At 38.3% G+C, this 12,294-nt stretch overlaps 1 protein-coding gene across 4 annotated transcripts in view; it reads right to left on the bottom strand.

The window, feature by feature from the left end:
• Nucleotides 1–5,453: 5,453 nt before the first annotated feature.
• Nucleotides 5,454–12,294, bottom strand: part of ADAM23 (ADAM metallopeptidase domain 23) — a 70,299-nt gene continuing 63,458 nt past the window's right edge. For 2 of the 4 annotated variants that reach the window (XM_056496384.1, XM_056496385.1), the window contains one exon: nt 5,454–8,703. In XM_056496384.1, the coding sequence (XP_056352359.1) occupies nt 8,546–8,703 (158 nt within the window). In that variant the 3' untranslated portion in view covers nt 5,454–8,545. The remainder of the gene's footprint in view (nt 8,704–12,294) is intronic. The other 2 variants (XM_056496389.1, XM_056496388.1) reach the window with 2 other exon arrangements.

Consider the following 12,294-nt stretch of genomic DNA (forward strand, 5'->3'; position numbering starts at 1 on the left):
AAATGACCTTTGTAAAGGATGTGACAACGTTTCTCTCTAGACTAAAACATTCCAAGAAAATAAGAGCCCCAAACTTGATAGTATAGTACATTAAAAGTTAATTGTTTGTGTCTTTTGGGCAAGTTGTCTCCCATTAACCATTCAGTTAGAGATCTTTTGATTCATTTTAATGCATTTTGGATATTTATTGCCAGACAACTATTAGTTTCTTAATTAAGGGATTCATTGCCAGAATCAAGTCACTGTTCCAGAATCAAGTCTTTGGTTTTTCCTGACTCAGCTCTCCTGTTTCCTCCTGTTCCTACACACAGTGGAGAAACCCTTCTCATCTTCAGCACTCCAGGCAGACAGGAGAGTCACCCTGGGTATGTCATGTTAGAGGAGCTGTTCAGTGAAACATGCTTTCATAAAACTGCCACTAACATGTAAGAAAGCAAGGCTGTTATGGGATCAGTTTCTCCCAGGGAGTTACAGCCAAGTTTTCTGGGGAAGACAAGCACTTTCACAGTGTGCTCTTTCCTGAAGCTGAGCAGGATTGCAATGTGGAGTCTCCTACCTTTTCTTGTTCTGAGGGTGTTTCTTTCTCACAGCTCTTGGGAGAAAAGGATGTTTGAGCATGCTTGCCTCAGAGCAGCTCCTGGGTCATGCCAGTGGGCCACCAAGGAAGGTTGCCAGCCCTGCCACTGTCACATCATGCCCCAGCACAAACACTCCCCTGGCAGCCATGACCCTGTGCCAGGAGCCTGCACATTCCCACTCAAAGCTGTTTGGGGGAAAATAGTCCTCTAGAAGAAATTGGAGGGGGGGGAGCAAACTATTTAGGGCCAAGAAATAGTTTACAGGAGATTCTGTAATGAGATGAATGGATATTCTGCCTTGTGTGAAACGGAATTTTGGGATCCTTGTCTCTCCTTGGTTGCCTGCTCATTCTCAGACTGTTTGCTGGACTATCTGCTTTGTTCTGTGTTCTGCTACCAGTTCCTGCTGGGGTTCTTTGGCCCTTATGAAGTACTTGCAACTCTTCAAACCACAGATGTGAAGCCCTGTAAGTACACTACTGTTGATGTCAGAGGAGAAAGTTGTTTTGTTTTGTTTTTTTAATGTGCAAGATCTGTCATGAATAATTTATTGACAAAGAAATCTGCCTTCTTGAATGATTTTCCTGAATGTAGTAGTACAAGCTCTGTCATTTAGAATACTTAGATGAGCAAACCCCATACATTATCAGTAAGGAACCATGTCATAGAGGCAAATAAACCATTGAAGGTTTTTTGTTCTTTAAAAAATATTATATATTGAGTATATATTTTCCTTATTTTTAATAGGTCTGGCCACTCAGCCTTTGAAACTCCCATTTTTATTTCACAAATGTACCCTTTGAAACCTATTCTCAAAGGCTACAAAGGTGATACTAAAGTGGATTTCTATGTACTGAATTTAATTTTGAACTTTTGAAATTACTATAGTTTGATTTAACAATGTCTTTTCTATCCTATTACTGATTAGGCATAGCTAAAAAGCTGCATATTTCATGAAGATTATAGTTTTTTTTTAATACTTGGGGCGGGGGGTGCTTTGTCTCAAACTTATCAGCAAACCAGCTCTACCTAAATCCAGTGCTCCCTGGCCTGGGTGCCAAAGGTCACTTTTAAGTACAACAGTTCCTGTCCTAGAGATCTTGTGTTTGAAGTGAAAAATGCCCAACCAAATCAGAGGAGGGAAAACTGAAGCAAAGATGTAATGGGACCTGAATCTTTTACCTACCTGCCCAGGCCTCTGATCCAACAGCACACAGACAAGATTTTGTAATGGAATTGTTTCTTTCTTTCTGCAAATGAGGCAATTTTCAGTCTTGTGTTCAGGACCTCCTCATTACAAAAGTAGAAGTAAAAATCTTTAATTTTCCAAAGCTTTTCATTGAAAGCTGGAGGGCACTAAAATAGTTCAGTTTCTTGGAACTGCTTTCTCATTGCACAGAAATCCTGGTCAAGCATTCATTGCCTGTAAACTATTACTGTTAACATTATCTGCCAGAGTAACTTAATAATGGAGCATATCTTGAAATAGCAATACAGAGTTCAGATGTGCTTGAAAGGAAACAGGGGAGAAGTGACTGACTCCAAAGGGAGCAGGCTTGCTTGTGCACTTTGCCTCCATCTGAGCTGATTGTTTTGCCACTCTCAGAGTAGGGTGTGTTGACAAGGGAAAAAGTCTGGGGAGGAAATGGATGGTCAGAATATGTAAAATCCCAATGTAAATACATGGATGGAGGTATAGACAGTTGTTCTTGTACTTACATTTAAAAGTAACTTGAGCCTTCTTTTTGAAAGAACAGATTGAGACTACTTAACAAAACCATGAACACTGCTACTGCAAGTTCTGTACGTTTATTCTCTTATTATACAGGTATTGTGTTTTGGAGCAAACCAGACTATAAATGTTATAAATGCTATGAATGTTTTGGCAAAAGATCCTTGTTAGGGAGATAAACATTACTGTTGACATAAGCTGAAGAGATGAGTGGAAGCATCTTTGTGTGACTGCATTAAAGCTGAAAGTCAGGCTTTGCTATAGACAGGTGGAGCTTTAGGTGTCCCCAGTGCTGTTGCCACGCAGCTCAGACCACTGACCAGGGGAAAACAGGGGTGTGTTGTGCTGGTAGGGTCTGGGCACTTTCTTCAGCTTGACAGCACAAGCTGCCACTCAGCACAACTCCCACCAAGGGTCCTTAGGACATTGTCAAAGCTGCAGGCTCACAAGGAGTATCAGTTGGTGTTGCTGCTGCCATTTGCTTCAGTAATCCTCAGGTACAGAAGCTTCTACCTCCACTGGCCTGCAGGGTAGTAGCCAGCTGGGAGGGGAAGGAGGGATTGTTTCTCTAAGCAAGTAACTCTGCTCTTACAAGTACTGTGAATTGTTTGGTTGTGCTCCATTACCTGGATTAGACATTAGGCACAGATCTATTCCATTTTCTGCAATACTAAATACTCCTTTCTTGGAACAGTAAAGCTTTTATGTACTGTGCTGTGAATCCGCATCATACTGAGTGATGTGTGTGTTGAGGAATCCCCTCTAAAAGTGGGTAGACAGTAAATAATTAAAACCCAATAGTCCAAAGACCCAGTCTATGAAAAACTGTAGTGAAATAATAAGGTCATAATAAGGTTATTCTATTTCAAGGCAATAAATAAATTGTAAAGTGTGAGGGCAACATAGATGAGGACATTGATTCTTGTTTCCATTATGCACAAAACACTTTCAAAGCAGTCAAGTGGGGAAACAGGGAGGACTTGTTAGCCTGTGCTTCCTGCAATTTTTATGGAAATAAGTTTAGCACGGTTGTCATGAAGCTACCATTTAAAAATTTCTCATAAGGCTTATGCAAATAGCACTAGGTTTGAGATATTTAGACATGTTTCATTCATGGGAATAAACTGATCATCATCTCAGCTGGAGATAGGAAACCAATCAAAAGTAGTTTGCCTGTGCTATTTTTTGGCTGGACAGTGTCCAGGTTAGGCTGCAGTGAAGCAGCAAATATTATGTGTGGGGGCACTTTGTTTCTGCACAAGAGGCAAAACTGTTACAACCCAGAGCATGTTACCAGTGTGTCGTGCTCGTGCCTTTGTCACCACTTAAAATACAGCTGCAATAACCAGCCTTTCTCTCAACTTCTCTCTGTAGTGCAGACATTGCTTCACAGTCTCCAAAGCAAATTCAAAGCCTTCAGTAGCTGGGCTGATGGCTGAGGAAATCTGTGAATGTATGATATACACTGGTGGAGTGTTGTGCTTATGAAGTCTGACAGCTGGATTTGGACCGTGTAAAATGCATTTAAGTTCCTCCATGCTTCAAGTTACCAGCTTTGAAGGGGGAAATTCTTATACTGGTTCAGAAAGTGCCACACTAAAGCATGGCCTGTTACAGTGTTAGTGGTAAATATGAGGGCTAGCCTATGACTTATTACAAAACCAAGCCTATTTAGAAGAAAATTTTAATTAGGAAAAACCAACTGACACTTGAATATGGGTTTTCTACAGATTAGAGCATTCATAATTACACTGCCCGCAGCAGTTTGTGGCTGTTCAGAAATAACACATTGTAGCTGGGGATGCTGGTCTGATGTGGAGTCCTTGTACTTAGGTAGGGGTTGTGTCCCCTCATGGGTTACCTGTTCCCACTAAATAACATATTCCACAAACCTACAACAATGTCATTGCTGAGTTGTGAACAATAAATCACTGAACTGAATTACAGTATGTGTAGCTTTAAGATTATATTTTTGTGACCTTTTGCTTTCAATTGTACTGGTTTGAGCATCTCTACGACTAAAATTCTTAGTTACCTTTTCTAATTTAAGCTTTTGATGGGCACTTTATCAGTCTCTGTCATATTACTGATGGATGATTCTTGTTAAATGAACTTGTCCACTCTTGTAGGTAGGAATCTATAGGAAGTGCATTTAGAACAAAAGAGGTGGTTTGGGTTGTTGGCTTGGTGTTGTGTTGGTTTTGTTGACCACAGTACGTGCCCCAGTAAGATCACTCTTCAGTGTTTTGTGCTGGAATTAAGTTTTCAAAAACAATTCTATGAATTTTTTCTTGTAAAATCAAAAGCACGTATGTATCTGTCTCTTTTCTATTCATATGCTGCAAAAGACAACACCTATTTTAAGGAATGACTGTCTATTCTAATTTTAGCCAAAATGTTGCATTCTTATATTGAGTTTTTAGATAAATCCTATATTCAAATCACAGGAAATAGAACTGGATAATAATGGATCCATTAATGAGAATGTTCCCTTACTCTACTGTTCTAAATGAGAAACATGCTTTCATAAAGAACCTTAGGAGATACTAACACTAAAGTGTATTTTGTTTTCCTGTCTGGAGCTGGAGAAAGCAAAACAATATCAGCTGTTATCTGGTAACTGGGGCATGCATCCATTTAATTTTCCCAGGCTGGCTTCACTAGAGTTAATCTGGCAAAAAAAAGAAAGGGAAATGGAGTTTCATTCAGTATTCCGTTAAAGTGACGGCCAGAGTATCTGGTTGTTATGCTGTAATTATTTAAAGAATACTTCAAGGGCCTTATTTTGGACTTCTTGTAATTATATAATTCAGATTGTTAAGCTGGAAGAGGCTTCTCTCAAGTGTAACAAAAGCCTCCAGGTCTCAGTGAACTTAGTGTAGCCAGCAGCTGGGACTGAAGCAGGCTGGGCCCATCCTGGGTGCCGAGGCGCTGGCTCCATGCACAGCGGAAAGGCTGCGTGCAACGTCCCCCCACAGACAGAACCTCACTGAGAGATTTGACACAGTTTGAGATCTTTCATAAAAGAAAACTCTGTTCAATTTTCAGTACTACAAAGGTGATGATTCCTTGAACACGGAAATTAAATTAACCTGAGAGAATAAACAGTAAGAAAAAAAGATTGAAAATTAAAAACTACTCCATTCCATGTTCATGACATTTTTAATACTCATCTTGCTAAGATGCAGAACAAGGACTATTGAATTTCCATTCATTAGCAGCCAACAGGATATGAATGAGTATTAACTTCAAACAAAAACTTGATTTATAACAACATCAAGTTGTGCACTTAAAAAAATAATTACAAATAATTTTTAAAAGGAAGAGTAACAGTGAAAACAGTAATAAATATAAAACATGACTGATCAGGCTTAAAACATAACTTCAAGTATTCTATGGCATTTGTCTCATCTGTTTGTTCAATACCCATCTTTGCATAGTAAAGAAAAATTGGTTAGACTCCAGCCTTAATAATCTGTTTCTTCAACATGCACCTATACAGCTGTTAATTTGCCTGGCAGACTTCTCTTTAGGAGTATCAGATCAAATCAGTGAGAACATGCAGCAGACTGGAATGAGCTATACAGTTACCACAGTTTCTTGTCCAGCTGAATAGGTAAATAATGGAGCAAATGTAGAGTGGATGAAATGCAGGCAGAGTCAACCTGGTCTTCTTTTGGTGAGGCTTTGCGATGAACAAGTTACTGCTAAATGGAGATGCACTTCCCAAAGCACAGCGAGGGGGATGTACAGAACCAACACTATCATATCCAGGTTTTAACTGTCTACCAGCACAGGAAGCACTTCAGCCTGTAACCTACTCTGAGCTGTGTTGTCACTTGTGTTGTGTACACACAGGGCAAAGTGTGTTCTTCCTATACACACAATGGCTGAGGACTGAAGCATAAATTCAGTCAAGAAATCCTAATTGCTATGAAACTGCTGGTGTAAATAAAAAAGTTACTCCAGCACTGAACATATATACATAATAGTTGGGGACCACTGTGGTCTGATTTAGAACATCACATCACACACTAACAATGTTGTTTGTGAAATGCTTCTCCAAGGTTTATTACACAGGTAGTTTACGTATATCCAGTTGACTGTACTTATTGTAATTTTTGATACCACTGGTGTTTCTGTTGTGGGTTATGCTTGCTTTGGAAGCAAAACCTGAGAAAGGTTAGACATTGTGCTGCCAATCAAAGCATTTTTAGAGAACCATAATACAGTTGCAAGTATTTTTGGTTTGTCATCAGAGAAATGCCACTAATTTAATTCTGCTTAAAGCCAAGCAGAATTTTTTCAGAATAAGGTTTATAATTTCTATTAATGTCAACTACCTGTGTGCAGCACCTTTAACTTATAATGTAGTAAGTGTAAATGTGATTGTTAAAGCTGATTGAAAATATTTAATAATAACTGTGAATCAAAACCAACAGTTTGAGACTATTGAATTGAACATTTATCATAATAAGAAAAATAACTGAAATGATGTTTATTTTAACTCACAGGAAAATGTCTGCAGCATTTTTTTAATTTTTTGGCTCTTAAAGCTAACTTGAGACTTCCTCTGAACAAAGATGCAGGACATAGTGTAATTGGGCTTCTCTTGTTACTAAACTACAACTTTTAAATTAGATCCAAAATTACAAATGTCTTGAATTCTGATTATCAGACACAGCAATTTAAATTTTCTGTTACTTCACCTACCAAATTATTTAAGTCAAGATTAAAAGGATGAGCCAGACTGTCCAGCTCTGTACTTTAAGGGAGTCCTAAACTAGACGTCTTCACAAACCTTTCTCAAGGCAGCTGTAACCAGGTGAGCCTGGCTCCTAGGGACACAGGACTGCTGGCCAGGACTACTCTATCAAAATAAGTGTTTGTACAGAAGGTGTCTCTAAAAGTTATGACAACACATGTGAAAGTACCTGGGATTTTGCACATATTGTGATGGTGGTAAATGGCTATCAGTAGCCATGGGTTAAAGTACTAATCTTGCATTAAACTTTGAAAAGTGACATGCATCAAAGAGATACAGGGAGTGAGTTAAAAAGGTCAGTCACCTTTGCAAGTTGTTTCAAGTGAATGGGCAGAAGGCAAGACAAGAATAACTCATTCCAAGCATTAACATCTTTTGAGTATTTTAAGGCTTATTTAAGTGTTTATTTTACAGGATCTAGGCAGGGAAAAAAAAGTAGCTTTTCTTAAAAAAAAAAAAAAAAAAAAAAAAAAAAAAAAAAAAAAAAAGCTTGGCACTTCTGTGATTAGTTTGAGAGTGTGTTACTCATATAATGGAAAAGTCTGTATAACAGCCAAAAAAAGTAATTCAGACTTATAGTCAATACATAGATATGCATTTATACATTTTAATTGTTTTTGGTTTCAAGCATACAAACTTTAGATCACATCTGTTTGGTGTCAGAACTCCCTGCATCTGCATGCTGTTATCTGCCTTTTTTGAGCAAGCCCAGAACATCTGCTGTACAACATGCTACAGAAAAAAAGGGAGGAAAAAAACCCAAAACCAAACCCAACATCAAAAATAGATTTACGTAAAGAATAGAACCTTTTCATATGGAAATTCTTTTCTCTCATATATATATATTTATATATAATCTGTGAAAATGATACATCAAAATCTTATTTCCATATTTACACTTTTTTCCTCCTTGGAAGAATTCCATCCGTCCTTCACTAGCTTCCATGCCCCAGAGACTCCTGTCCAAGGTGGACAAGTGAGCTCATGGAGCAGGGAACCGTCAAGTCCAGCAGCAGAATGCACTGCGTGGCTGGAAAAGCTACTGATGCCTGGCACTGGCTTCCCAGTGGTTTGTATTTATTGGGTTGCAGATTCTGCTTGGGGTCAGCTTGCTAACTTGGTTGTTTGTATGTGAGCCATGCACGTTACCCTTTCAAAATTAGCTCCTCATGCCACTGGAGTTTGATAAGAAAAAAGAAGTCATGCGAACTCAAGTGAAGTCAGAGTGCCAGCAGGCTGGGAAAGAATCTTTTGCAATTCCATTATTTTGGAACAGTTCTCTTATTGCACTTGGTCTGTGCGTGTCCTTAATTTGAGAAAGGGGAAAAAACACCTGATTTTTGAAGCAGTTTGCTTGTACCACTTGTCAGTTAATGTTAACAATAGGAAGGTGAAGAGAGGAAGTATTTCCAACTTATCTCCAAAAAGGACAGTGTTCTACCAATTCAAATCCCAACTTTGTGTTTATAGTTACTGTTCCCATGTTCTTCTGTACTGATTTAGTTCCTGTGTAGCTACAGCAAAGACATCATACCCAAAATCCAGTAGTGCAAGAAGCAGCTTTTTGAATGGCATTTCTTCAGATAGGGCCTTGTTGAGTTGGATCGAACCTTCGTTTTTTGACATTTCTTCCAGGTTGCATCAAAAGGAGATGGAAAGAGAAAAATGCAAGACATTACTTAGATATAACAGGAACAAAGCCATGGCTAAGGTCATAGCAAAGTAAAAGGCTCACACTGACACACAGTTTAACCAGTAATTTTTCAAGGGGTAACTATTTAAGGAATTTGGTTGCATGCTTTCTACAGCATGATATCAAGTACTGGTTTTCCTTATGCAGTTTAAAGATCATGCTGGCATACAGAAATCAATTATTTCTGTAGTACTTCAAGTGGTACTCTAAATTTACAGAACTTTTCAACTCCCAGTACCACATGTGTGCACTAGGCCAGGAATGCACATGTTTACCTAAAGAGAATGAGTCACAAGTGCCAGGAATGGCAACACTTCAGCCCACAGAGGCTTGAGTTCTCAGAGCCTAGCTCTGGCTACACCAGAATGTAGTTTATGTAATTCAGTGTGACAGAAGTGTGTGCCTTTGTGAGCTCTTACCACACTGTTGACCAAAGTGCTGTGAATCTTAGTTAAGGTGCAAAAGACAGCTGAGACATTGCATTCGAAGGAGACTGGACAGCTTTGTCAGTTGTGTGGTTAGAACTGAATGTTAACAGTGGGCAGCAAGCTGGTGACATCCAATCTCCTGCGATGTTGATGTCCTATGTCAAACAGCAAGACATTAGGAAGCAACAACAAAAGTTGGGTGCAACCTCCCCAGTATCTGGCTTTATGTGGGGCATCAAGCAAGGGGCTCATGCATTTAGTTTTACCATTGGGCATACACATCACTACCACCACCAAACCAACATGCAAAAAATACAGAATAGGAATTCATATATTCCCTAAAGCTACAGACCAACCCCTGGATTTTCAATCTTCTGCAGCCCTGCTAACCACTACCACTGCTACAATATTTATTCTATACATAAGGTGTAAGTGATGGTTTGAGTCTAATGCAAAGGCAACTTCTTTGTGAGAATACTTCCAGAGGCTGGTAATTCTTGGGCATCCTTGATTTTGTTTTTTTTTCCCTGGATGCTTGTGATTGGATTTGTGAAAGATGAATACTTAAGAATTGCTAGTTTCTTAAAGAAGATTACTATATTCATCTTTCAGTCTTTTCCCCTCCAGGATTACTGTACTAATGCTCCTTTGGAATGAGGCTGACATTACCTCACTATTTCAATTCCTAGTCCTCTAAACTACAGGTAAATTTGAGATGAGGAAATTACATTTCAGGCCAACTTACAAAACTGCCAGATGGGAATTGTGAATATTACAAAACTTGGTTAAATGTGAGTTAAAGGCTGCTTGTCCTGATTGTCCTGCCAATTTCAATGGGAAAAGGACATGTCCGCTTCTCTTCCCCCCCACCTCCTTTTACATGCTGTCAAGCATCCTTGAATTCAAGTACTACTGATAAACTACTAATCAGTCAGTCCTTTTAAATCAACAATGCAGATTAAAAATCTCGTTGACATAACTTGTCTTTCTACTATATGGGAAGTACCATATTCCTGTTTGCTTGAAGAGGACAAGTCCTTAAAACAGACAGTGAATTACATTGTTATCTGAGCTTACTCTAATTAAAGAAATGGACTTTATAAAGTCTTAGAACATGGTCCAGAAGACAAGACGCTATGCTAGCTTCACAGTACAATCTAACAAAACTCTTTTGACTTTTATCTTATCTGCTCTTTTCTAATCTGATTTTCACTAGTGTAGTGTTCTAGTACAAACCTCATCATGCATTCTGTCCAAACCATATATTTATTTCCTAGTTTTATTCAGCAGAAATACAGCCTTTGAGGAACAAGATACTGACCAAAGCACTGCCTTTCTTCACTTAGGATATTCTGCTAACAATGTTGTATGAGAGAGAAAAACATGTGAAGAACCTAAAATAAGAGCCTGAAATACGGAACATGAGGTACAGTGTCAAAAAGGAAACAGTACACACATGCAAAGCCTTAACAAGAGCTGCCATTGTGGCACTTCAGAGGTGGGCAGGGAGGTGTTACCCTGCAGGAATATAAATTCTCTTCTGATTACCTTCATCCTGAATTACCAATCATTATAATTCTAAAATGAAGACAATTAGTAGTCTAACTTAAATTGGCAAATAGAACAAGTCTCCCTCTTCCCCAAGAAAATTACAATAAAGAAGAGTAGGTGAGTAGCAGGTTCTGGATATTTCCACCATTTATAGCAGTACAAAGTTCCCTCTGCTATGCTTCAGTTAAATGGTAAGGGGGCAGAAGTGTCCTCTATGGAAGGACACACAGAAGAATAATGTTGTTTCCTAGTCCTTTGTTGGTTTATGTGGAGAATCTTGGAACGTCAACTTCTTCTTTGTATTTAAAGTTATTAAATGCCTCTTTAAATAATGAGGGTCAGCCTTTCTGTCTGTAATCTAACCAAAAAAAGGGTCTCTAACAAAAAGAAAAGTATTGGTTATTTTTAATCAAAAATGCACTCCATGGTACAGCACATCACTACCTAACATGGTCATGTTTACAAAAAAAAAAAAAAAAAATTCAGAAAAAAAAACTGGTTTCAAAAAGGGCTGGATGTATTCAAGAAATACTTTGCTGCAGTCTGCTGAATTCTTTTGTGCAACTAATCAGGAATGTGGTTATGGAGTACATTACTTGCAAATGTGTGCCCCTGTGTGTGATCACGTAAGTACAAAGAGCTTTATTGAAGTATTTACAGATTTTATGCAAACCCAGTGTTTTAACCACTTCAACTAGCTAATGTTTTCATAGGCATTCTAAAGCATGGTTCAAATGCTGAAGAAGAGCTTAAATAAATTAACTTTTGCTACAAAATTGATTTAAATTAACAAAATGAGGGACTAAAAAAAGCAATTTAAAATAAGACACTGACCTCCCATTTATTCCACTAGTTTGGGAAAAAAAAAAGAGAAAATACCTCATGTTTGATTCTAACTGCTGTTTGTGCAGTGATGACTGGATTTTGGTCTACAATTCATGGTTAATGGAAATACTGATAAGGGATCAAAGCCTCCTTCCTCATGAAACACTCTTTTAACTTGTGGAAACCTTCAGGGTCTAAATGCAACCACACAAACCATGCAACCTCAGCACCTTTTATAGCTGGGTATGTCTTTGGTTCCTCCATTTGCCTTCTATTAACAAAACAGAAAACCTTGCAGCTCTTAGCTAAGAACAGTTCCTGGAAATAGAATTGTGCCTACAATCAATTTGCTATCTGCCACTTTTTATTCCAATATAATAAGCAGCAGCTTTTCATGTGCATTTTCACATCACTCTTACTAGTATTATCTCTTAGCAGTGTTTTATTACCAAAATTGCTGTTAAAGTCAGTAACAAAAGCATTAATTGACTTCTATTATTGCAGTAGTTTAGCAGAAGTGAGTGAATATATGATAGAAAAAAAGTATAGGCCTCTGAGCTGCTCTAATGGTAAAAATGTCCTTCCTGTATTAACCACTGTATACTGAAACCTTGCAAAGACTTGCTGCACCAAAATCAAGTTCTTACTGGTGTCTAAACACCAACAGATTTAAAAGTACTATGCAAGACTCAACTGAGTAAAATCTACTTCTTGACAAGGTT

This window comes from Oenanthe melanoleuca, chromosome 7 (genome assembly GCF_029582105.1).
Source record: "Oenanthe melanoleuca isolate GR-GAL-2019-014 chromosome 7, OMel1.0, whole genome shotgun sequence".
NCBI lineage: Eukaryota > Metazoa > Chordata > Aves > Passeriformes > Muscicapidae > Oenanthe > Oenanthe melanoleuca.